This window comes from Coloeus monedula (assembly GCF_965178545.1).
Source record: "Coloeus monedula genome assembly, chromosome: 7".
Lineage (NCBI taxonomy): Eukaryota > Metazoa > Chordata > Aves > Passeriformes > Corvidae > Coloeus > Coloeus monedula.
The window spans coordinates 5393497-5420048 of NC_138787.1; the positions used below are offsets into that span (position 1 = coordinate 5393497).

The 26552-nt window shown below is 44.9% G+C and overlaps 1 protein-coding gene across 1 annotated transcript in view; it reads left to right on the forward strand.

Annotated features, from left to right (window-relative positions):
• The window catches only part of UNC80 (unc-80 homolog, NALCN channel complex subunit), a gene marked incomplete at both ends in the record, with an annotated part of 145668 nt that extends 119116 nt beyond the window's left edge, over positions 1-26552 (forward strand). The window contains 14 exons of the mRNA XM_082284923.1: positions 332-532; positions 2848-2971; positions 5280-5405; positions 7267-7390; positions 8115-8321; positions 9869-10053; positions 10905-11070; positions 12258-12437; positions 13886-14024; positions 16039-16095; positions 23176-23257; positions 23759-23870; positions 25020-25215; positions 26267-26552. Coding sequence (XP_082141049.1) covers positions 332-532; positions 2848-2971; positions 5280-5405; positions 7267-7390; positions 8115-8321; positions 9869-10053; positions 10905-11070; positions 12258-12437; positions 13886-14024; positions 16039-16095; positions 23176-23257; positions 23759-23870; positions 25020-25215; positions 26267-26552 — 2185 coding nt within the window. The remainder of the gene's footprint in view (positions 1-331; positions 533-2847; positions 2972-5279; positions 5406-7266; positions 7391-8114; positions 8322-9868; positions 10054-10904; positions 11071-12257; positions 12438-13885; positions 14025-16038; positions 16096-23175; positions 23258-23758; positions 23871-25019; positions 25216-26266) is intronic.

A 26552-nucleotide genomic window follows, 5' to 3' on the forward strand; every position in this document is an offset into this window, starting at 1 on the left:
ATTTGCAATGTTGTAGTCTTACTGCCAGCACAGGTACTTTGATTTTAGCTACACAAATCTGTGATTCCTGATGTTCCCTTGGTGCATTTAATGTCAACGTAAGAGTAATATTTAGACCATTCATGTGTTCTTAAATATAAACAGTGATTCCAGCAAAACAGTCTTAATAGACCAGAACTGTGGTATCAGATCAGAGTTTAAATAGTAGCATATTTGACTTTTACATCATTTTCTTTTTACTAGGCTCCTGAATATTTATATGCTAGTTCATTGGCATGTGTATAGAAATGCAAGCTGTATTTATTTTTCTCTTAATGACCTGTGGTTTCAGATTGGCAGAAATTGCACATTCCCTGCTGAAACTAGCTCCTTATGACACGCAGACAATGGAGAGCCGTGGGCTCCGGCACTACATCATGGAGATGTTGCCCATCACTGACTGGACAGCTGAGGCGGTGAGACCTGCCCTGATCCTCATCTTAAAGAGATTGGATCGTATGTTCAATAAAATTCACAAGATGCCTACTCTGAGGTGAGCAGGTACTCTGGAAACCCTCTGGGGTCCGTTTCTGATGTTGCAAGCCTTGAAGTGTGGGTATGTCATCTACCTCAAGCTGTCATGTTGCAGTGAGCCTTTAAAACATACCAGAAAATTACAGGTGTTTTTATCTGTGTGTGTGTTTATGTTGACATTTTTGTTGTGTCTTCTGGTAGCAGCATGGTTATTAAGAACTACAGAGAGCTTCCAGAAATGTCATTTTTCTTTCCTGAAAAGAAGTCTTCAGCTTTTTTCCATCTCATTGCCCTTTTAATTAACTTTTGCTGTGAGGTTTTTAATGGAAAGTTAAACTGTAGTAAGAGTATTTTTAGCATGGCAATACTGTTATGTCGTCTGTAAAGACAAAAATAGTCAGGAGCTATGCAGTAGCTTTTGAGTGCTCCCTAGTAAATGGCAAAGAACTGCATCAACTGCTTCAGGTCCATGCCACTGTGTGATACACCAGTGGAAGCCTGGTGTATCACACAGTGGCATTATGGTACGTAGAGGCTTTGGCAACTTCAAGAAATATTGACTATGGAGCATTCCTGCTTGGAGGCAGTCTGGGTGGTATAAAATCACTCAGACCTGTGAATTTTCCAGTGATCTGAGTAAAAAGAGTCATTGTTCTTGGTCACCCTCATGGGAATATGTCCTCAATTGCTTGAATGGCACTTCATTGGCAGTCTCAGCTGAGAAGGCAAATCATGTTAGAGAACATCAGAATTATGTCCCAGTAGGAATTAAAGATGGACCAAATAATAGGGAGGTGATCTCTTCTTTCTGGTATCACTATCCATCACTTTCCTTTGGCTAACCTGCTTGAAGAAACTCCACCCTTGTAGGGAATTGAGAGGCAGAAATTTTGGTGCTTCTCTCTCCTGGTGGTTTGACTCTTTGCCATGTCTTGCCTGCTTCTCATTTATTCCTTCTTTCCCTGCTCATACTTTCTCCTGCCTCAAAGGCAGGTAGGGGTTTCTGTTCCTGAAGATCTTTCTTCCTTATGTAAGCTGAATGGATGTCCATAAAGTGAAAATCCTTTTATATTCTCTCTCTTTATGCTTGTACCTATGCTTGGCTTAAATTACTCTTTTGTCCACGAAAGGACAGCAAAGCCACTGGACCAAATGCAGCAACTACATTTAAGCATCACTGAGTCAAGCAGTCTCTCAGAGATGGGTCTGGGTGCAAGACCCCAGGAGCCATCCCTTGGGGTACTCACAGTCAGAATCTTATACACTGCCTCCTGTGGGCATCCACCTCCAAACCCAGTGTCTGCTAGAATCAGTGGATGTGTAAGAACAAGAACAAACCAATATTCTGGAGATTTAATTACAGTGGATGCACAAAGGTGAGATATGTGTTGGGCTGAAGAAGAATTTGCATAGTGAACACTTAATTCCCCATGTGGCTCTGAGAAGTCACCTGAAGAGCTTGACTGGGATATTGTTTAAGGCTTGAGCTAACAAGTTATGCCAACCTTTTGCCTTTCTGTCCCAGTAAATGCAGTCAGATGTTGGCTTGTGAACTACAATGACTGCAAAGAGTCAGGCCCTGAGATGAAGGGTGTGAACCACTTTGATGTTACCTATGCTGTGTCTGCTTATGATTAGGAACGGGAAGCCCTTCAGCATCTGGCACAATCCCTAAATGTTGTTTTGGTGAAAAAAGCAAAGTGTCAGGGAAGAAAAGATCCTGGAATGAAGGACTTTGGTGCTGATAGGGAGTGAATCATCCCTCCTGCACAAGGTGAAGAAGATGAAGATTGTGCAGCTGAGCCAGTTTAAATTTAGGGCAGTCTAGGAGTGACACTTGGTGGAGCAGCTGGACTGCAGAGGAGCTCACAGATGGCACTCAGGCTGACAAGGTTTGTTCATGTCAGTGGGAACATCCACAAGCCACATGAGATGGAGGGCATAGTCTCGGTTGGGAGCTTGACACAGCAGACCTTTCTCCACACAGGCACACCTGAGACCACTCTGTGGGCTCCCTTTCATTCCTATTCTGTTGGAGGGAAGCATCAGGGAGTGAAATGCAGCTCCTCCACCACTGCTGCTGTGAGGGGTTTGTGTCACTAGCACCAGCCCCCTCTGCTGCATTTCTTGTCTCTCAAACATCCGGTGTGCTCTGTACCTTCCTGAACTGCGTGGGTAAAGCCTTCTCTCTGTCGCACACTCTGTGCTCCTCCTGGACATCATTGCTGTCTGACACATTTCCTCTGTGAGCGTCACTGTGTGTCAGTTGCAGTGTTTGGGCATCTGGTGGGAGGCAGGAGCCCACGGCTAACGGCACCTACTGTTGTATTGCAGGCGCCAGGTTGAGTGGGAGCCTGCCAGCAGTTTGATTGAAGGGGTTTGTTTGACACTTCAGAGGCAGCCTATCATATCCTTCCTGCCTCACCTTAGGTCTCTGATCAATGTCTGTGTCAATCTGGTGAGTAGCCGAGCGGCAAACCCATGAAGCTTTGCTAAACCTTCCCCTGCTGTTGATTTCTCTGGACAGAAGATGACAGTTTATTCCCATTCCTGTCATTTTACCTGTCTCTTTTAGCCCTCACAAGAGGACTCTGAAAGTGACACTAGAGATAGGAAGGTTCATTTTTGAAGTGGTGCATGGGGAGATACAGTGACCGATAGCAGCGGTCAAGCAATTTATTTTCCATTACTTCCCACGCACCACTTTGAAGATCCACCTTTGCCAGACTGAGCTGAGAGTTGAGGGCTGCAAGTTGGAGAGTGGGGTGGTGGAGACTGCACACACCTGGTAGAGACGGGGAGAAGGTGGCACTGGGGATACCTACCGTCCCCAGTGGGGAAGGGCCCTGATGGCTCCATCAGAGGCCATCAGATGCTGGATAGTTAGAAGGGTTTACAAGGTGAATTGACTCCACTATTTGTAATGTCCCTGGCTTGATCTAGTACAGGTTTGCACTGTCCAATATTCAGATCCCTCTCTTAGTAAAGTTTATGCTCCTAAGTGTGTTTCAACAGACAAGCGATATGGACTGAGTTTGCCTGGTCATTCACTGATAGACCATAGTGTTTCTGCAGCTGTTACACTGGGGGGAAGCCCCCATTTTGATATCCATGTAACTCCAGCTATTTGGGCAAACAAGCATGCTTTCATTCCATGTGCAAAAATATAAATTAAGGGAGAAAGGCTGCACTAGAATTTTATTGTTATTGGGTTTTATAACATTTTCTCCTTAGAGCACAAATGTTGTAACCTTATCTAGCAGCTATAAAAAACATTTCAGGGTTCAGAAGTGCTCTGAGGGGCTTTAAAAACAATGATCATTAGTTAAAACGCAGTATCAGGTTTTGCCATGTTCCTTTCCTTCAGGTCAATTCAGCACTCATTACTGCAAGGGCAGGGAAGCTCCAACCTGTCAGAGTCCATAAGACTTCTTCGTCCAAGCAGAGTTAGCAGCTACCTGGCGCTAACACAAATCTGGGCTCTCAGACTACTTAGAATTGTTACATGGGCAGGTTGCTACACAGTTAGCTCAAATAGGAGTTTGGAATGGACTTGCAGTTTGGTAAGCAGGCATGGCAGAGTGAATCACCCCAGAAAGCTCTCCAAGGGGCCCACAATAAGAATCAGCCAGTGCTCTAAAAATAGCAGGAAGCTCCACAGTGCTGAGGTGCAGTCATTGTGCTTACATTCCGCTGGCTGGGAACACCAGGGAGAGCTACCAGGAACATGTACTCTTACTGCTACAAGTATTTTACCTTTAGCTGTCAGAAGTGGGTGCACTATGAGCTGTGGGAGCATTGACTGCATGGTGTATCATGTGTAGACCATGGAGCCCCAAAAATCAATCACCCGGGAAGGTGAGGAAATATCTCAATGATAATCCATAGTGATATAAAGAAGGAGCTCTGACTCTTTCCCTTCTAAATTGCTCTTTGATTTTCTGGCAAAAACCTGGTTACTACCTTTTCCCCAGGCTGGATTTGGAAAAGAGGCATGCATTCATCTCCCATAAGCTTAGGTGTCTGCCAGGTACCTTCTCCCTGTTCCCGTCATCTAGATGTGTCTGGTCATGGCAAGAAACAGGCATATGGAGACCTGTGATTCAATTCCTGAGGAACACATCCCAAACAGTACAAATAGTTCTCCCCTAGAAGCGCTGTTTCCTTCTGGTGATTATTCAAGGAGTTCCAGACAACCAGGTCACATGCAGGTGACTCTGCTTCAGACATCTGGGGTCAGTCAGCTGAGAGGAATCATACTTAGAGTTCCCCAAAACATACTGTGTTTGAGAGGAAGGAGAGGAATCTGAACATTGTACAAAACCTGGCTTGGGTCAAACTTAGGACATTAGTTTTCAAGCAAGGGAAGGGAAAAGATGTCCAGTTTCAATGCAGACTTTTTGCTTTGATGACAGATTTTTATTTGTTACAGTTGTCAAATGACATATCCTCCAACTCTAGCTGTTCCACCAGTCCAGTGCTGGTCATTCAGGGCTGGTACTGGGTACATTTATGAATGTACCGGGTTACCTATGCACTCCTCCCACCCTTGCTGGTTCCCTCTTTTCCCCTCCCTTTCCCTGCTAGAACTCCTTCTCCTCACTGGCCCCAGCTCCTGCAAGGACCACTGGGGGGGCTGGTTCTCCTAGATCCACCCCAGCTCAGTGCTCAATGAAAGGCACCTCCATTTCACTGACGTTGGAGGATATGGCATGGATGAAACTGTAAGTAGCCAGTTGTGGTGATGTGCTCTGTTTGTATTGCAGGTGATGGGAGTGGTAGGACCCTCCAGTGTGGCTGACGGATTACCCCTTCTTCATCTCAGCCCTTATCTCTCGCCACCTCTGCCCTTCAGCACAGCTGTTGTCCGGCTTGTAGCATTGCAGATACAGGTGTGTCTGCCCTGGCCCACGGCCAGGCCTTTAGAGCTTCTGGTTGAGACACCAACTCATCAGTGCTCTGTTTTCTTTCTGCAAAAGCTGGGCAAAAACTGTGGAACATACACCAAAAATTAAGGAGAAGCAACATGTAAATTCTCCCTCCTTTCTGAAGGCTTGAACTGAGCTCAGAATTCATCTGTTGGGGCCAAATCTACAGCAAGCATCCATCAGCTTAACACTGCCATTGGAAATCCAGGGAGTTTGGCTGATGGATGCTGTTTAAGGCTCTGACAAGCAGGTTAGGATTGTCTGCAGGATCTAAGGAGTTAGTGTAAGATTTCTGCCACAGGAGGATGGGCCCTGGCCTGGGTTACATCCATGCAAACTTTCCTGTGGGACCATGTGTGTAACTGAGAGTGGAGTTTGTGCTCTTCTGCTCTTACCTGAGCTGGTCACACAGTGTGCCAGCACAAAAAGCTGGGCAACTTGGCTTTTCACCTGCTGATGCAATGGTATCCTTGTTGCCAGAATTAAAAAAAGTTCCAGACTTTTTGGAGATTTTCACTATTCCTTTCTCATAGCAGCACTATAACTTTCTACAGAGTCTTTCTGCCTCTGTGTCCCTTTCCTTCCCCACTGGCATGAAATTAGTCTGAATGGTGACCAAAGCTAATTTAGCTCCAACTTGAATTTTTAAATATGCATTGGTACATCCAGTTGAATACTTAGGCAGGTATTTCTGAGCAGCAGGATGGCTTGGGAAGGAAGGCTTACAGGGACCAACACACAAAGCGGTCCCTCCAAGCATGAGGCACAAAAGGACTTTTTGGTACAAACTGGCACAGAAAGAGAACAGATTTCTTCCAGCTCTGAGGTAATGGTTCCTTAATCAAAACAAAACAAACCACAAAAAAAAACCAAAAAGGCCACTTTCACTTGCTGTGAAATATTATATATTAAAAAAAAAACAAAACCAGATACCAAATTAATACATTTTTTTTAAATTATTGGGAACTTTTACTTCTATTATCTTCTTCTCCCTGTTCACTCATTTGTGGGCTTAAATGTAATGAAAACCGAACATGTCAGGAAAAACACAAGTCATAATTCCCAATACTTCCAGCAGAATACAAAACAGAAGTACCTCACACCCCATCAGAAAACATCTCCTAGAATATCTCAGCCCGGTTCTGCAAGCTTGAGGAGTAGCATTTCACAGCTATGTCTGTAGCAACTGGGATGTTGTAAATGAGCAAAGGTTTCAGTGGCAGCCTTTTGAATTACCTCCTCTAAAAAAAGGTGAAAGACCTTTCAATGTAAGCTTGACTGTGTGTCAAAAAGTAAGCATGCATTTTGTTTATTTTTCAGGAGTTCATTCTTTGTGTTAAGAAGGATGACAGGGCAGCACAAAGTGAGGCAGACCAAAAATGTGTTTGGGAATAGCCTCCATGTTCGGACAGGAGAATATTTAGATAATGTCATTTGTGCAGTTTCCTCTGTTCCTTTTTTTTATTCTCTATAGTCTATGTCAGATCCTGATACCATTCACAGCAGTGGAGAGCTTAGGACTAACACTCAGCTGACTCCTGTGGGATACATCTGATTTTGTTAATGATATTTAAGAGTTAGGAGTCTGGGCTTCTTACATTTGGCTATGACAAGAGCAGGTGATCCCTATGTTACTCTGTGAATTCCTTTTACTCCTGACTAAGTGGTCTGAGGACATCTCATTCAGTCAATGCTGAATCAGGTGATCAGAGCTGGTGGTGTACTGTGTGAACAGGGTGGCCAGGGGATCGTCATTCCCTGCAGTGACTTGTGTGCATGATCTGCTGATGAAATCGTTTAATCCTTTTTTATTATTACTGCACAGGCTTTGAAAGAAGATTTCCCCCTAAGCCATGTCGTCTCCCCATTCACCAATCAGGAAAGAAGGGAAGGAATGCTTTTAAACCTACTGATTCCATTTGTGCTCACAGTAGGATCTGGAAGCAAAGGTCTGACTAATTTAACAAAAAGAATTTTTGTCCCTCTTTTCTGACAACTGATGTTTGCACTTTCCCTGCTCTCTGTATTTTATTTTTATTATTTAATTTGGTTTTCTGTCACTGGCAGTATGTCAGCTAAGTGCCCTTTGGGTCTGAGACTGAAAAGAGCCCCGCTGGGAGTAGTTGTTATTTCTTCTCTTTATTTCAGCTGTGCCTTGGTTCTTGAGTCAGGTCTTACACAGATGTGCTCCTGCTTTTGAAACTGGAGTGCAGGGCAAGACAAATCTGTTGTAGCAGAAGTCACAGAGGGGAGCAGAGACGACAGAAATTGTGTGCCCCTGTGGATCACAGTTTGCCCAATCCATGCCACTTGTCTTGCACAAGTCCTGCTCCTTGCTTTCTGCTATAGAGGGTCTTCACTGGTAAATCCCTAAATGAAAGCAAAGAGTAAAGGGAGAGGGGAATGCTAAAAGGAAATGAGACCACTGAATGGGACATTTCCTTGTGCTGTGTGGCTCTATGTTTGTGTGTGTTTGTGTTGGTGCTAAAATAAACTTTGCCTTTGCTTGCAGGAGGAGAAACAGCATAACAAGGTGTGGGGGACGGAGTTTATGCTTAGGGGACATTTGAGATGCACACCATTTTGGAACTGAACAGAGTCTGGATCTTCTGGGTGTCTATGATGGGATGTAGCCTGATCTTTCTCTCTCTTTCCCCTCCCAATGTATCTCAGACAGCCCCTGGCTGGAGCAGCCTGAGGTCCTGCTGCTGCTCCAGACTGTTATCAATATCCTCCTGCCACCTCGCATCATCAGCACTTCCCGCAGCAAGAATTTTATGCTGGAGAGCTCCCCCGCCCACTGCTCCACCCCAGGGGATGCGGGGAAGGACCTGCGGCGGGAAGGGCTTGCAGAATCCACCAGCCAGGCTGCCTACCTGGGTGAGTGATGGCTTCTGCTGACCACTGAGAAGAGACAGAGCTATGGTGGAGTGCTCAAGAGTACAGTGGAGTGCTCTCTGTAGAGAGCACTAAAGAAAACCATCTCAGGCAGGAGCTAACTGACCTCTTTAGAGCTGCTTTAGGCCTTGTCCTGAACAAGGGGCCAGGCCAGAGCATGAAGCCAGGAGTACCTCTGGAATATATCACAACATGAGTGATGTCTGCACTGCAGCTGGAGGAAAAGCAGCACAGGTAGAAGTCGCTCAGTTTTCACACTGCCAGACTACAGCAGTGAAGCCACAAAGGCGAGTCAGACTGCCCATCAACCCCTAACATCAGAGCCTCACTGGCCCTTGGCTATCTAGGGTGAGAGGTGGTGTAGTCTGTCTGGCTGCTGGCCCCACACACGGTCCTTACTGACTGGTATGCCCCCTGCTTGCTGTAGGGTGGTGCAAGATAGTACTGCCTTATCTCCCATCTGACCCACAGGTGAAAGGACAGAAAAAATAATTAAATTGGAGATGCAGCAGCACTGCAGGCAGTCGGGCCTATACGGGGACAGTTTTCTCTCAAAGCACCCCTTCAAAAACAGCTTCTCTGTTTCTGATTTTGTGAGGGTGAGCATTTATCTGAAGATTTATATTTGGTCTTTGTTAACCTGTATCTGAGGAATGGAGTAAAACTGATGAAAAATTGGCAGTTCACCACTGATTTAGCCCCCCACCCAAACAAACCAGGATACAGAGGTGTAATGGCTGAGAAGTCTTGGCCATCCCATTAAGAAAGATGGAGTAGTCAACTTTCCCCCAACAATGTTTTTACCAGACATGGGGAACATGGAAAGGGAGAGATTGCTTGTCTCTCCTGTGATTCAAGTGTTAAGCACTGCCCACTTTAATGCAGACCATTGTTTTGAACTTCATTGCTGTTCATCCCCATTTGTAATGCCATGCTCTTGTTCTTGTGAATTACTACCCTTGGCTTACTGGACCATATTTGTATTTAAATTGTGGTGTGACCATGACTCATGCAGCTGCACTGCTAGAAAGGTTCTTTTCATCACCCTATAAATCATCTGCAGATTATTGTGCTCACAGGGTGACTCTTTGTGTGGATATGCTTGGTCAAGATTTTTGAGGTTGTCTGATCAGCCAGGGCTGTATTCCTACTCTGAGCTGCTTTCAAAATATCTGATTCTGGGAAGACAAAAGAACTCTACAGGGAGGGAGAGGGAAAGCCAGAGCAAGAAAATACAGAAGAACTTAGGTATGAAGTAGAAAAATTTCTCTGGGAATGGGACTGCCAATACTGATCCTGAGGCCTTTATTACTAGAAGGTTGGTTGCTCCTTCCCTGCCATGTTTGGAGACTGATAGAAAAGACAGTTGTGACTCTGAGGTGTGTGGGTGTGCATGTGCATGTACATGCAAAGCATGCCTGTATAGGTTTGTGCTCACTGTGGCCCCCTCCCCCATTCTTCCCCCAGTGCTCGTGAGGGACACTGGTAACATCTCTGACTGCCCTTTGCTGATGTGTGTTCCCCTGTAGCCCTGAAGGTGATCCTTGTTTGCTTTGAACGCCAACTGGACAGCCAGTGGTACTGGCTGAGCCTGCAAGTCAAAGAGATGGCCCTGCGGAAGGTGGGAGGGCTGGCCCTGTGGGATTTCCTCGACTTTATCGTAAGAACACGGATCCCTATCTTTGTGCTCCTTCGGCCCTTCATCCAGTGCAAGGTAACAGTTGCTTTGGCTCCTGATATTTCACTCCCTGAAGGCAAGATAGCCCTTATTCCCCAGCTGAGAACAGAGGAGCAGCACTTCTGGAAGAATTATATATGTATGGAGTGACCTTTCAGAAGTTAGTAGGCCTAAGAACCCTTTGAAACTAAATCACAGAGCTTTTTCCTAGCCAAAACTAAAGAGCATGTCAGTCATCCAGGTGCTCTGATCCATGGAGTACAGCTAGTCTTAGTTCCTCTGGATGGGGAAAGGCATGTGGACTTAATTCTACAATGAAGACAATCAAAGCACTTGGAAGGAGTGTGAATGTGCTGAACCTGGGAGGATGTTGGCAGAAATCTTCTAGTAATCTCTCTTCTGCATAGAGCTGGGCAATACAGCTAACAGCCAAGAAGGACCACTCCTCTTTCCATCTCTTGGATGAAGGTTCTGACAGGAATTTTGTGGATGGACAAACAGCTGCTAGGCTGAGGCATCTGGGGCTTAAGTTAATCACAGCTTCTCACCGGTTACCAGGTAGACTAGCAGATGGTACTCTACCTTATTTAGCCTACCTTGTCTCTTGGACAGACTAAATCATCATGGAGGAAGGAGCTGTCTCATGACAGGATCATGAGGATAGAGTTTAGAATAAGGAAGCCCTCATCTCCATGTACCCTGTGCCACTGAGGTTTTGATCTCTGTTCAGTCAAATATAAGGTTGTCCCTGAAAGACAGGTGGAAACCTCATAGATGGAGTCAAAACCTCTTGACTACAAAGCCTGCTGGCTGCAGGCTCATGCTAGTCTGGAGACTACTCCCTGGGCACCATCTCCCTGCAATGCTAATGCATCCCAATTTTGCAGCTGCTGGCCCAGCCAGCTGAGAACCATGAGGAGCTGACTGCCCGACAGCACATCTCCGACCAGCTGGAGAGACGGTTCATCCCACGCCCACTCTGCAAGAGCTCCCTCATTGCGGAGTTCAACAATGAGCTGAAAATCCTGAAGGAGGCCGTGCACAGTGGGTCTGGTAAGAAGGCAGGGAGAGCTCAGGGCCATCAACCAAGGCTGGACAGATGCTTGCCCCTACAGTAACTTGTGAGGCAGATCTGGCCTCTGCCTAAAAGGGGAATGGGGCAATCCACACATACCCTGCCAGCCTTCCCCTGGAGCTTATGCTCAGCCTTGCCACTGAACAGCCAACAGAAGTCCAGATTAGCTGTGAAATACACCTATTTTTCCACCAAGTCTGAATCCTATTCCCTAGCAGCTGGCTCTTGCCATCTCAGCTGGCTTGTGCAGCCCTAACCCCAGTGCAGTGAGCCCCTCCATGCCACTGTAAAGCCAAAGCTCCTCATGCAGAAAGGTCTGGCTGCTCAGCAGCAGCAGATCCTCCTCCTTTCTCCTGGTCTCTGATTTTTCTCTACTGTGACATCCAGATCAGCATCCCTGAGCTGATGGGGCACTGAGTTCTCTCCTGAACAAGGGGAGACTTTTCTTCAGTGATGGCCACCCCTGTTGCCACGAGATGGCAGCTGCTGCTCATACATGGCAAGCAGTTTATGTGCTTTGTTCTTCGGAAAACAAATTCAAAAGGAAATGCTTCAGTCTTTTTTCCTTGGCAAGAATTTGCCTTGTTTCTAAATGTTGAAGCTGATCTGTAAAATACTAGTTGTGAAAATCAGACTGCATAAGTAAAACAGAGATTTTGGAAAGGTGAGGCAAGCAAGGCAGCTATTTGTGTTTTATCACCTCTGCCACCCCCCGTCACAGTATCACAGAACTATTAAGGTTGGAAAACACCTCTGAGATCATCAAGTTCAACCTTTGACTGATCACCACCTTGTCAACTAGACCATGGTACCAAGTCCCACGTCCAGTCATTTCTTGAACACCTCCAGGGGTGGTAACTCCACCACCTCCCTGAGCAGCCCATTCTAATGCTTAGCAACCCTTTCCAGGAAGAAATTCCTCCTGTCCAGCCTGAGCTTCCCCTGGTGCAGCTTGAGGCCATTTCATCTTGTCCTGTTGCTGGTGGCAGGGGAGGAGAGGCCAACTCCAGCCTGGCTCCACCCTCTTGTCTGGGAGTTGTAGTGAGGTCCCCTTGCCCCACTAGTCCAGGCAGAATGAGGTGCCCAGTGTGACAAGAATGCTTGGCTTGCTGTTGATTTCCAGTGCCATGAGTGACTTGGGTTTGGTTTTCCCCCTCTTGCGCAGCTTACCAAGGGAAGACATCTGTCAGCACTGTGGGCACCTCCACCTCTGCTTACCGCCTGAGCCTGGCCACCATGTCCCGTTCCAACACTGGCACTGGCACAGTCTGGGAGCAGGACAGCGAGCCTTCCCAGCAGGCCTCGCAGGACACGCTGAGCCGCACAGATGAGGAGGATGAAGAAAGTACGTGGCCACTGATACTAAGCCCCAAACAACTGAGGATGTTTTCTTGATGCCCAGAGGCTGGCTGGGAGGGGAACACAGTTGCCCCTGTCCCAGTATGAATAAAAGGTCCACAGGAGCATGAGGTTGAGCAGCTGGTGTGGCTGGTATACATGGTGTTAAAATTTGAGTTGTAACATACCTCCTCATTGCCCTCTGAGCTATGGCAGGGTAAAGGGAAGGGCACACAGAGGATTTTAGTGCCTGAGATGCGGGCTGATGTGCAATCATCACAGTTCTGACAAGGCATTTGGCAACCAGGCCTCTCTTTAGCCATCATGACAGTGGGCAGGGGCTGTGGCTCTGTAGTTAGGATCCTGTTCCTGCAGGATCCCCAAAAGCATCAAACAGAAGGAGTGAAAATGGGGGGCTCAAAAGAAAGGCCCATGCAGTTACAGCAGAATTGCCTTTTGGCAAAGAGCAATTAGCCAGAAACTTTGCAGGTTTAGCCCAACTTTATTTTAGCTGGGTTCACCACTAAACTTTGTACAATCCACCCAGAGCTGTATTGCTTATACATTGTTCAGATATTTACTCACTGTGGCAAACTGTGGTTTCAGCCTCAGATTAATTCTGAGCCACTGTGTGGAACGGTAACTGCCATCTTCCTATCTGAACTGCAGCATTATTTCCTCAGCCCTGCCTTGGATAAACACTGCCGTAAAATATTTCAGTACATCAGAATAGGAAAAGGTCAAAAAGAGAGGAAATTACACAAACCCACCCCTTTGTTTTCTTTATTTGTAATTAAAAGTTGTTGTGGCAAAAACCACAATAAAGTAATTTCTCTCTGGATACTTGATATAATTTGAAACAGCACTGAAAATTTCAAGCTGTCCTGATTGCAGTCCAGCTGTCTGCATAGTTCTGTTGCAGTATGATGTATTTGAGTCAACTTATCCAAATTTTTGGTGACGTTTTAAAATGCATGTCTGAAGGGTGTTGAAGGGTGTCAGTTCTGCATTTTGCTGTCATGTATTTTGGCTTTTTTGTCACAGTGCTTTGCTAGATCATAGAAGCAGTTTATTTCACACCAGGACAAGGTCCAGTTACAATTTTTATGCTGGAAACACTGTATATTAACAAGCAATTTATTAATCACAGGATTAATTCCCTAGTGGAAGCTGGATTCCCCAAACATGTTTTCCTGAGAGCCATTTAAGCTGAAAGAATACATAAATCCCTGCCCCATGTTTGTCAGGTTCCTCATCCTGCAGGGGTTTATGTGTCTGTCTTTCTGCACTGTGGCTGTAAAGTCTAATGGAATATTCCAATTTTCAGGCTTGGGCTCTTGGTAAGTGAATGCTGGGTACACTTTTGGCATCCTGTTATCTCTTGACAACTGTCAAGATGCAGGTGGGATTTGGGTGGTTGTTTCCTCTCCTTTCTGTTTTTTTCTCTCTTTCTAGATGACTCCTTGAGCATGCCCAGTGTGGTAAGTGAACAAGAAACATACCTTATGGGTGCCATTGGGAGGAGGCGGTTCTCCAGCCATCTCTCCAGCATGTCTGCACCTCAGGCTGAGGTGGGCATGTTACCCAGCCAAAGGTAACAACATGGGCTTTTCACCTTTCCCATTATATTAACAAGAGCATAAATGGCACAGGTACATCAGAGATATGGGACAGTGGAATTGGTGGCAACATAGTGATGCTAAATTTATTCATCCTGGAATAGTGTTGGACCAAGGGCTCAGGACTGGAAATAATGATTTTCCAGGATGATCTGTGTTGCGTAGGGTCCATAAGAACAAGGTGTCATCCACAGCAACCTTCTTCTCAAGCAGTTTCAGAAACACTCAGCGTTATTATTTTTCTCTGCTACTACTGAATAGCAAAAGGAAACATGGTTTTGGGGTATTCATTAAACCGGGGGACCATACCCAGTCTGTGTAGGGGAGTGGGGAGGAATCTTGAGAAGCTGGGAGAGGGGAGCAGAGGCAGTTTGATTTACTTTGTTTTCTTCTGTGTGTTCTTTGTCCTTCCTAGAAGAGTAACTAGCTCATCGCAGAAATTAAACTCTATGTTCAAAGATGGGATGTAATACTGTTTTAAACCTGAAATACTTGTTGATACAAATAACATTGAATGCCTTATTCCTGGTTGACATGGAGTGGTGAGAAAGAGCTTGTTGGGAAATGTACATCTTTAGAAGATGTGGAGAGAAGTTTTGCATTTAAATGTGGGGTTTTTTTCTAAGTAAGCAATGTTTATTGTTTTATTTGTCCGTGACATAGTTATCCAAGGATATCTGACAATGGACAGATTAATTTATGTTACTTCCTTTGAACCTTTAAAGAATATATTCTACATAATGTCTTGACGACCCCTGGAAAATCAAACAATATTGTTCCCTCCCCATTCTTGCTTGGAATTAAAGAAATAACATTGATAGATGAAGGAAAATTAACAGCTGTGGTATCTACCAGCAGAGATAGGAGAAGTGAGTTACAAGAGAGAAGTTACACAGATTTTATCTGTGAGTTTTCACAAAAGGACTTACAGGAACTCATTTGACTTTCAAACTCAGTTGATTCGGTCCCTTTTTTCCTTGAAAAATTAACATGCAAGACTCCGTTTTCCTCAATCTTTCACTACCATCTTTAGTGCATAAACTTTGTAAGAGTTACAGCTGACTGAGAGCAATGTTTGCTTTGTGCAATCCCAAATCATGGTGATGCTGAGAAAAAAAGACTTTAAGTACCACAGAGCTTCACTCTCTACTTTTTAAGTACATGGTATAGCAGGAGAACCACTTTTCATGTGGGTAGGGGAAGGACCAGCTCAGCAAGCATAATCATAGTCCTCAACGTCATGCCTTTTGAGTTATGGATGGTCTCTGGGCTTTCAGACTGCCTCACAAATGTAAACTAATTAATGCTAAGTAATATTATTACTGCTTTCCTGCTGGTAACCCAGCAGACTACTTTCTTTCTTTCTTTCATGTTTTTCCTATGGCCTGAGCAGGCTGCTCCTGCCTGATGGCTGCATTGCAGAAAAGCATTGGAATTGTGTACTCCTTGGCCAAGACCCTTGCCAGCTGTTTATTTACAGTTTCATTGCACTATGAGACCTTGTTTTCCCCATGTTTGTCCTTAGAGTTGCACCAGAAGGAGAGTGGTCTATAGCTCATGGGAGATAGATCAGCCCCCCCTCAAGGAAGAAGTGGCTCATGGGGAAGAAAAAAAGCTTTCTATGATGCTGAAAGTAAATAGAACTGAAATAAATCAAAATGCTGCAGGAAAATAGCTTTGAAAACAGTTCCCTGCCTTATTTCCTTCAGAAACACATCCTGTTCAACTTCTCAGCTCCCCAAATCTCAGCAGAGATGTAGAAGGCTTCATGCAGTGTAAACTCCCTCTAAAGACTGCTCCTGTTATCAGATGTTCTTTCACCTCCTCTGAATCATATATGTGCTGTTGAGCATGTAAGACCAATTAATGTTACCGTCCTTTTTTTACTCTTTTATTCCGTTGATATTTTCTTCCCTTGAAAACAGAGACAAGCGCATGCTTTTTGCATTTTCTTTCCCTAAATTCTTAATCTCCCTGCCCCTCCTGCAGTGAACCTAATGTCCTCGATGACTCCCCGAGCCTGGCCACTGAGGGCAGCCTCTCTAGGTACAGTGTTAACACTACCTGTCTGTCAGTGTGTGTGCTGGGAAACAAGCTGTTTCCGACCTTTTGTCTCTTCCCCTCACCTTTTGTCACTCTCTCCATCTCTGTCTCTTGTGGCTCATCAATATTCAGGCCTGCAAGTCAAAGGTGTAGTAACCTACCTTCAGTTTTCAGCTTTGATTGCCAATAACTTTGAGAAGGCTAAGGAGAAGGGGAAAGAAAAACCTGTAGTGAATGAAGCAGCAGGCTGGCCTTTCCCCCTTGTTTAACAATTGCTTGAAAGGCATGAGAAAGATGATCCACAAGGCATTAGCTGTATCCTGTTATAAGCATTAGTCTGGAGGCCTGTGTAAAATGGAGACATCTGTTTTTTCATTCATCTCACAATGCTGTCACCACAAAAGACTTAATATCAAGCTGAGTTCTTTACCATTCGCTGATAAAACTAATTATGGTAAGTCCTGTGGAATATAGTGTTTTGTGGGTGCTTTACAATAATTCTCATTAGTCTTGCAAAGCATTTTCAATTCTCAAATGACAACTTAGAAATCTTGCAGGTGGATGCCATAAATACATCTCTAAAATGGCTCTGTTAGTGCTGCAGTTCAGGTCTAGTTGTTCCCCCATTACCCATAGACAGGGGAACAAACACAAATGGGTCAGGAGGGAACTTACAAGGGAAGGCTGCACCTTTAACACCCAGATCAGTCATGTTAATCATTCTCCCTGCTCTGCTGCTGTGCTTCCACCTCTCAACCTATCCTCTTGAGGCTGGAGAGTTGTTGTTAGTCCCAAGAGCATCTGTTTCCTCCCAGGAGAACACAGCCCCATACATTGGCAACACAGAGGGTAACTCACTATTTCATTCCTGCACCAGTGGAAGCAGTGGATATGTTGAGAGGCATTTGTGTGAATGGTTTCTGTTTCATTAGCTTGGGTTTCAGTGTTGGTAGTGGCTTTTTGGGATGGGGACAGGCTGCTGTGTTTGTTTGTTCACTCTCTTCAGTTGACAAAAGGAGTTTATCATGGGTGCTATCACTGAGCTCATTCCATGCAACATGGTGTCCTTCGTGTGTGTGAACCCTTCTCTGGCAGACCAGTCTCTGATAAGTTAGGAAAAGACACCAGCTTCTTGGCAGAGGCAGGAGTATTGTTACCTGGTTTTGTGACAATGTAAGATTGCATGGTCATCTGGGCTAAAGAGCTGAAGAAAAATCATTCAATCAAAGAACTTCCATGTTGTCCCTTTAGCAGCACTAAAAACTCACTACAGTTAAGGAAGAGGACAAAGGGGAAGGTCCTGAGGTAATGTCCTGATACTCAGTTACATCAGTGTTGATTCTGAAATGTTTTGATCTTGTTAAGTAGGGGCTAGCCACTCCTAATTACAGTGGTGAGGCTGAGCACTATGAGACACCTAAGTCAATGAACGTGTTCAAACACAATAACTTATTTTGAACCCTGAAATGTAATCAGCTGCACAACGGGTTCTTACTAATTCCTGTCACAAAAATTTTCTCCAGGGACCAGGACACTATCCTCCACCCTGCTCTAGGGTACAGAGCAAATGGGTGAGCAGATATACTTGGGAATCAGTTCTGCTGAGGTTTATTATCCTTTTCAAGGAGCGGGCACATGTCTTAAGGACAGGCATCAGGGCTGCAAAACCTTAAGAAGCCTTAAGAAGGAATGAAGACACTGCAAATGTGTCTAAAAAAATTAGGTTAGATCTCTGTGAGGAGAAAAAGATGTTTCAACTGCATTGTTAAATGTGAAAATTTGATTCCTCCTCTAAAGGACAGCAGTAGTAAAGCAGATGTTGTAGGAGCTTATTGTGCTGTGGGGATTATAGGGCAGAGTTAATTTGTTTTTTACATTCAGGAACATTAGTTTTGAATAAAGCAGGCTTCAGTTTTTCTTATGTAACTTTGATTTTGGCTGCCGCACAATGATAACTTTTTAGGATCACCTTCTGAATTCAAAAGCTGGTATTTAATCATAATCAAGATAAAGAAGTAAACAGTATTTACTAGGGACTAGACCCTTTTGGAAGGTAGGAGTCTTAAATAAACAAATTGTGACAAATACAAAAAAGAATAAAGTCTGTTTCCCTTTGTTCTATAGCAAGTAGACCCAGCCTTGAAAAAAAGCAGGGAAGGCAGGAAGGGGAGAGCACTGAAGTGCTCAGACAGCTTGGAGTACAGGGCTGAGGAGCATCGTGATCTGTTGTGGTTATAATCTGAGAGGACAGGATATTTTCCCAAATCAGAAAGGAAGAAGGTGAAACCACTGTAATGGAAATCTGCTGCACAAACACATTTCCCTGTAATGTTTGTGCCTATCCTAGCTTAATGGTTCCTAATAGGAAAAATCAGATTGAATCCATATTGCCAGGGAAATTGCAGCAGCAGGTTTAATGCTAACTGGGCTGGGATGTGTCTGGAAATACAATATATTTAACCCATTTTCTGCTGCCTTTGTCCACCAACCATCTCATTCATATGTCTAGGGACACAAAGTGTATATGCTCTACCATGATGGTGTGGCAAGCATGTACATCTTTATAATAGACATGTAAACTTGTTGCTTCCTTTGTCTCTGTTTTGTTTTCTTCTTTCTTCTTTATCTTTTTTGGGGTTTTTTTTGGCTGCGTGGTTTGGTTTTAATTCCTGAGCATTACTTATTTTACTTGCCAACCCAACAAAGTTCGTTTTGGCCCCCACTGTGTGACTATACTGTCATTCCTTGTAGCACTGGTAACATGCATCCATAAACTGGGGTTGGTTTGATCTTTGGCTCACCTCTGCCCTACATAATGGGAGTAACATTATTGTGCAAATAAATCCCTGACAGAGATACTCAGGGAGCGACAGAGAGTGTTGGGCAGGAAAAAAATCTTGTTTCTTATTCCCAAATAAATCTAGATTATGTCCTTTAGAAAAACTATTCTTATAGATCACATTGCCATGGGTAGGAAATGTACTGTCAGCTGAAATGGCATCTGATTCAGTGTTCCTTGGCTGGGTCCCACAGGCTGTCAGAAAAACAGTATACTCCTGGTCAGGTCTGGTAAACAAGGAGAGACAGAAAAGGAGGGAGGGCAGGCTGCACAGAGCCAACCCTCTGCCTGCCAATGCTCGTTTTCACAGAAACAAGATTGGTAGTTCTGTTCTTTGATGTGAAAAAAACCCCTCACAAACCCTCATGAAGAGAAAGCTTGTATCTGAAAATTCAGTCACTTGTCTGAAATTTGTGGTCTTTATGATTCTCTCTCTCTTGCTTTCCTTCTTCAAAATGTGGGGATACAGAGCAAAAAGACAGCCACAGCAGGACTGTGTTGTGCACAGGTAGCTCTGCAAAACGCAGATGTGTCTCAGGTCCACCATTTCCCTGCAATAGGTATCTGCAATTTCAGCTTGTAAGATCATCCCAGATTATACCAGTTTGTGTAATGATTCAGTACTGGAAGTAAACGTCCACCAGCTCACTTGATTCATTTCACTTATGTTATTAAGCCAGGCTGAAAATCCCAGACTCCAACAGGAAGACACGAAGTCCAGCCTTTTTTTGCTCACCTATTGTTTGTCTTCAGTGCATGGGAATAGTTTTTACCTCGTGTATAGCCTCTGTGCCCTCACGCAGTCCATGTATACCCTTTATCTAATGACTTTTTCAAGTGTTTTCGTATCACATGTGAAGTGAGTTTGTTTCAGCACTGTTTTGTACTGAATATAATTGCAGTCTTTCTGCTGCAGACATTAATGTCTCCTTACTCACAGAACTAAGAGTTACCTTTCCTTCCTCAGAAGTCGTAACAGTATTCTCAAAGCTACTCTAGTAGAATTTTTTTCCCAAGAACTTTTCCAGCTAATTCCTACTTCATTCACACATTGGTAGCCACTGTAAAAACTTCTGGAAATTCAGAAGAATAAGTTTTTATGTAATCCTAGAAGAAGAAGATTAAGGAAATTCTCCAAGCTGTAACTTCAGGTAGTCTGGATCACAAATATAAAGACTAATTTAAGTGCAGTCTCTTTGCTTTAATAAGGAATGATGTGATGCTTTTGGACTTACCAGTCATATGTGCTGCAGTCAATGTCTAGGTCAAGACATTACTAACTTGGAGGTAACTCTGAGGTCTCTGCTTATCCCTAGGCAGGTGTTTGTGTGGTGTTTAGGATGCATGGTATGTAAAGCATGTCAATATCCTATGGAAAAGCTGGGATATATGTTCCAGGGACTGATGATTTCATTTGGAAGACCTGTCTGAGGAAGAAAGGGACTCAAATATATCTTGTTCTGGCTTTGAGCTTGCTGAAGCTTTTTCTCTTTTTCCAAGGCAGTGCAGCTGTGGTGAAATTGCTGAGGGCATGCCCAGCATTATTAGGCTGTAGTCTGTCAATCAAAAGATAAACAGCTTCAGGGTCCCAAGATGTCTCTCTTCTTGAAGTTGCCCACTGTCTCCCCTGCAGAAGTGACAGAAACATGGATATGGTTCAGTGCAAAGTCTGGCTTTAGCTTAAATGAACAGGAGGAAGGAATAAGACTTTCAGATCAGGTAACCAAACTTGGCCCCTGTCTTGGTTTGAAAGACAGGTGTCTGCCAAGGGAGGCAGGAACCTCCTTTGGAATGGAGAATATGACCCCCTTCCCTCCAAATTATAATAATTTTGAAATTAAGGGGCTTCCAGAAAAAGATATGGGAAAATGAATAACAGTTCTTTACTAGTATGTATGTATGTATAACAAGGCAGACAAACAACCACAACGGCAGCGACAACAAACAAACCCACAAACCCAGTGCCAGCCTCTCTGGGCTGTCAGGCAGTTCTGGTGCAGTTCTGGTGCAGTTCTGGTGACAGCCGGCAGGGGCGCTGGTGGCTCCCGGCCGGGCGGGGGGGGGGGGTGCAATGGTTCCCCCGCGCCTGCAGGGGGCGCTGTGGCGCGGGCTCGGCTGCATCTCCTGTCACGTGGTGATGGCGGACGGGCTGGATGGCAAACACGGGCTGCAGCAGGAACCTTGGAGCAGCGGCTGGAATAGCAGGGCAGGCTCACCCGGAGTAGCAAGCAAGAGGTAGCAGACACTCTGCAGGTGTAGCAGAGTGGCCGTGGGGTGTCCCAGCAGGCAGCGGGGGTGTGTTACAGTGCAGCAAAAAAAGCCCGAGGCAGTGGCAGAAAGCAGCAGAGCTGGGCAGTGGCAGCTGGGCTCCTCCACAGCAGCTGCCACAGGGAAGACGTGCCCTCCGGGAAGGGGGAGGGGGGTCAGGGTCCCGGTCTTCCCCTGAGGCACCTGAGCAGATGGCAAGGGTCCTTTCCAGTGAGACAGTGTTCCAATAAGGTCCCAGTTAAATGGCTGCTCTCACGAGCAAAGGCTCACCCGGGCTAGGAGAAAACAGGACAGGGCTGGGCTCTGGCAGCAGCAGCGAATCCCCGCCGCCTCCCCCCACCCCCACTAGCAGCAGCTCGGCCGTCCTCCTCTGAAGCCTAGAGAGCAAGAAAGCAAGGAGCTGTGCCCAATTCTCATGGTATCTCTGCCCCTCCAAGAGAAACCCCCAGTTAAGAGAGCGGCCAGCCGCACCTTTATAGTGGAAACTTTTGTCTCTCCTAAGTATCGGTCCTTATGGTTTCTTAGCGACAGATGGGACAAAATTCCATGAGAGAAAGAAACAAAAGGAAAAATCCTAAACTCCAAGAGCCCCAAAGCAGAGCAGGAAACTCTCTGTGTTCTGTTCTGCCAAACCTTCTAAGAACAATCGGTAACTTCTGCCAAAGTGAAGAATGAGCTGCTCAGGAGACAGAGCTTTTTAAGCCTCTCCACAGACATCCTCCATGTCTTGTCTGACCATGTTCCTAGGTTTGTCTTCTTCTTCCACCCCTGTGTGGTCAGGTGATTAACCTTCATTGTGTTGGTGGTACTGACAAACTCCAGGGAACTCCAAGAGAAGTATCTAGAAAAAGAATGTTGTTTTCCTTTAGATTAATGCAAACCAAAGACAAAATGGATTGCAATACTGAATCTTCAACAGTGTGTATGCGAGATATAGCTGGAAGTTGCTTAAATAGGACATGTTGCTCAGTGGATTCCAGTCTGGCCTAAAAAAGCAGCTGCCTGAGTTTAAAAAAGTCTGTCTTAAATGTTAGTGACTATTGTAGTCGTAAGTCCCTCAGACACAGTTTGTTCAGCTAAAGTGTTTTATGACTGCTAAATGTCCAGTGTTCAGAGTAATACAGTGCTTTGATAAAAATGAGGGGAGGATGGTATTTCTATATTAAGTAGATTGAATGGTCAGTTGAATGGTAGCATGAGGAGGTACATAACGGAGTATGTTTTATTGCTAAAGTTTCTTCTACTGCAGGTTTTCAGATATTTTGTGCCAATATATTAAAAACCAAAAAGCTGTGTTTATCTATCTAGCTAGCTAGCTATCTACCTCTAATTTTCATTTACTTGTCTCTTTTGTTTGTTAGCCACAAAAATACTTAAGGCTGCAAGTGTTGAGTGTGGGGCTTTGTTCACATAACTCATGCATCCATTATGTGAATGGATCCTTTGTCACTTTGTGTTTGTTTTTTGTTGGTTGACTTAAATTGAAATTAAAACCAGATGACAAAATTGTGATGAGGCCATGGAGTCTTATTTGGGAAGAAAAACAATAGCTTTTACGACATTGTCCTTGAAAAAAGGAAAAGCAAACAAGAAGGCTTTTGAGCTAGGAAGCTGATGTTCCTGCCTTCACTGATGTGGCAAAGGATGCAGAGAAGTGAGTGCTGCCCAGTGGGATGCATCAATCAATGACTGAAAACTGAAATCTGCAGTTATTTGTATTTGGATGCTACATATGTGTGGCCAAGTCCTGAATGCCATGACTCCACCTCCCACCCTTTCCTAAGCCCCGGAAGCCACAACCCAGCAGACATGTCTCCTCCCGTCCTTCAAAGATAGTGCTGCTCTTTGAAGTGACTGTGCCATTAGTGGTTGGTCGATCTATTATTTATTTATTTATTTTAGTCCCAATTGCCAGGAAACGTACTAGTTATGCAGTGTGCTTCTGTGCTTGGCCTAATGCTGTCAACATCTAACAGGGTGGGAAGTGTGCAGAGCGAGCCAGGACAACAGAACCTCCTTCTGCAGCAGCCCCTGGGGCGGAAGAGAGGCCTACGGCAGGTGAGGACACAGGCAGTAAACAAAACTTCTCTCTTGCTGTGTGATTTGGTTTGGCTTTTCTTGTATGTGGCTGTTTGCACACGGTATGTGGATGTGATGTGTCCCTTCTACCTAATTTTTGCTATACTAGTGCAGTCCCTTGACTTAGCAGGAACCATAGCACAAATCATAGCTGTGAAGCCAGACAAATCCCTAAGAGAGGAGGTACCCTTTGTTTTAAATTCCTCAATCTTGTCCTCTGCAGGCTTTTTTCTTATTATTAAATTATGGTTATGCAACCTGCACTGCATTACATTCAGTGTTGAAACTGAAAAGGCACAAAGCCCAGAGGTTCATATGAAGGAGATGTCTGATCCATGGAAACCTTAAAACACATATCTGCTAAAAGTAGAGTGAATGGACATCTAGAGGTACAGACAGTGATGATCTGTTCTCCTTTCAGAGAAGAAGCTGTGCAATACGTGAACATACCTTAACCTAACTCTCTCTTCCAATGTTTAGCTTCGACGACCACTGCTGTCACGTCAGAAAACTCAAACTGAACCTCGGAGCCGTCACGGAGCTCGACTTTCAACCACGCGACGGAGCATCCAGCCAAAGCCAAAACCTTGTGGTAGGGCAATGCTGCATTTCCGAAACCAGTGCTCCACACTGGAAAGTAGAAAAGGCTGTGGTTTTAGCTTAAAGGAATAGCAGGTTGTTACTAGCTTATATTAAAGTGAAATTCCGGGAGCTCTATACTTCTTCCTAGTACGTGGATATCCTATCAGAAATCCACCCCCTCAAAACACTTTGATGGTTTCTCCAGAAGTTTTCAAGGTCAAACAGGATATGGACAATGAATTACTTTGTTTCCAGGAGTTGTGGAGAATTTAGGGGATGGGTTTCCTCTAGTCAGGATGCCTTATCCAAAACCTCCAGATGTGCAAGTTGGAAAGATGCTATTGAGAGTAGTAGAAAGAAGAAAATGTCCCATCATAAGCTTAGCAGTGCAGAGCTTTAAGGATTGTATATGGAAATGAATGTAGGACTGCTTCAGTCTGTGCTGTATGTTTCCAGGAGTCAGCACTGCCAAGCTGAGCAGGTGGCTGTATTCTGTACCATGTGGAGTGAGCTTTGGAGGAAACATCTGGAAGAGCAAAGGTTACTTGTGAACTTCCTGGGTTTCTAACTGCTCAGCAGGACTATGCTGGGGCAACAGCACTGTTGGAGATGTTTGAAACATAAAAGTTAGCCAAAAATAATTAAGAGCAGGAACAGGAATATCAGTTTTACTGTTAGAATTTTAGTCTGTCTTTACTCTGTGCTCTTCTGTTACTCCTGGCTAGTGGACTTAGTCTGCAGGAATGAGGGGCTATCTGCTGCACTTTCTTTTCTCAGATGTTCTGCAAAACCTTGGGCAATTCTATCTTTTTGCATGCCAGTTTTTCTTTTTTATTTGAGGGCAGAAGTGCCTAACTCACATGGGATTCAACTCAGTGTATTCTTCTGGAATGGATAGATGTTATGGGTGGTATTTTTCTCACCAAACCATGACAAGGATAGGTGTGCTAGCTAGACTTCAGGTGATCCCAGAGTCTTGCTGTGGCTGTAGTGGAAGCCCAGGGTAAAAGGCTTTTAGATTAGATGCCAGTTAGACAGCTTATATAAAAATTGGATGAATCCTGTCTTAGTTGTAAAAACTCCAGGGATTGTCTCTCTTCTTTTCTTGTGTTTTTTCCCCAAATTTTAACCCTCAGTTTTCTGGGCTTTGTACCCTCAGTGGAGCAGAAGCGGTCGGTGACATTCACGGAAGTCCAGCCTGAGGCACCCCCAACCTGTGCTGTGGACCCGCCGGTACAGCAGCCGGGCTGCAGCCGCAGCAGCCCCCAGGCCACCAGCCAGCAGGAGCCCCTCAGCAAACCTGTGCTGACTTCCTCACCTGCCACCATTGTAGCTGATCTCCACAGCCAGGTAACGTGACTGGTGGGTTTGTAGCCTGTGTTCCTCCACTGCTCCATCCCAGGCACAGGGAAGCACCAGATTCATTACAGCACTGTAATGAAAGCTGGCAGGAGAGTGAAGACAGCAAACCCTCCTGTGTGTCTGTTTTTTAGGCTGTTTGCTGTCCAGCCCCCTGCTTCTGTAAAGCCATTCCCTTCCAGATCTGTGCAACAGTTCTTAATTTGAAAATATATTTTCTGCACCTTCCCTTTCCATTTTCCCATTTCATACAGTGTCCTTCTGGACCTAATCACCAAGGCAAGCTGTCCTTAACAGGTTTTCACAGCTTGCTCCTCAGAGATGCCTCCTTAAAGAAGGAATCCATCAAAGCCTCAGGACTGTTTTAGCAAAAGCATCACATTGTGAAAGAAATTGCTTGTCCAACATTTTTCTGTGTTGGACCCCACCGAGGATGGTGCAGGGACAATCCCAGTCATCCCTTTAACACATCAGTGACATTGAGATCACTTTTATATGCCCAGATATCCATTGTGTTTTGAGGTTATGTCCTTTGCCAAATGAACAAATGAATGATCTCTGACTTCAGAATCATAGAATGAATCACAGAATGGTTTGGACTCATTCCACCGCCTGCCATGTGCAGGGACACCTTCCACTAAACCAGGGTGCTCCAAGCTCCATCCAGACTGGCCTTGAACACTTCCAGGGATGGAGCATCCACAGCTTCTCTGGGAAAGCTTTTCTAGTGCCTCACTATCCTCACAGTAAAGAATTTTTTCCTAATATCTAATCTAAACCTACACTCAGTTTGAAGACATACGCTAAAAAAGATGAAATGAGAAAGTGTTAATGACTCAAATCAGATAACCTTTCTGATCATTGTTGTAAATTTGATTCACCAGCAAAAATATATAATTGTTAAGGTATAATTTTAAAGGTATTTATAATCTGCAAGTGCCTAGTTCTTTATGGTAAAATGTGTATCTGAATGAGAAAATACTTTATAGACCTTCCTTTCCTTTTTTTGCCCCTCTCCCTCCTGCTTTCTCTGAGCCTGACCACTAGCTCTCCTCAACTGCAGAGCGAGGCACTCTCTGCTGAGAAGGAGAAGGAAAAAGAGGAGGGCTTGGAGTCCTGGCCAGCAACAGCACAGAGCACCCCACCCACCCAGCTCTCTGACACCGAGGACTACGCTGGCCTCGAGACCACCAGCTTGCTGCAGCATGGGGACACTGTCCTGCACATCAGTGAGGACAACGGGATGGAAAATCCTTTGCTGGCCACTCACTTCAGCTTCACACATGTGGAGCTCGGGGAGACAGATGTCGATCTAGATGAATCTCATGTTTAA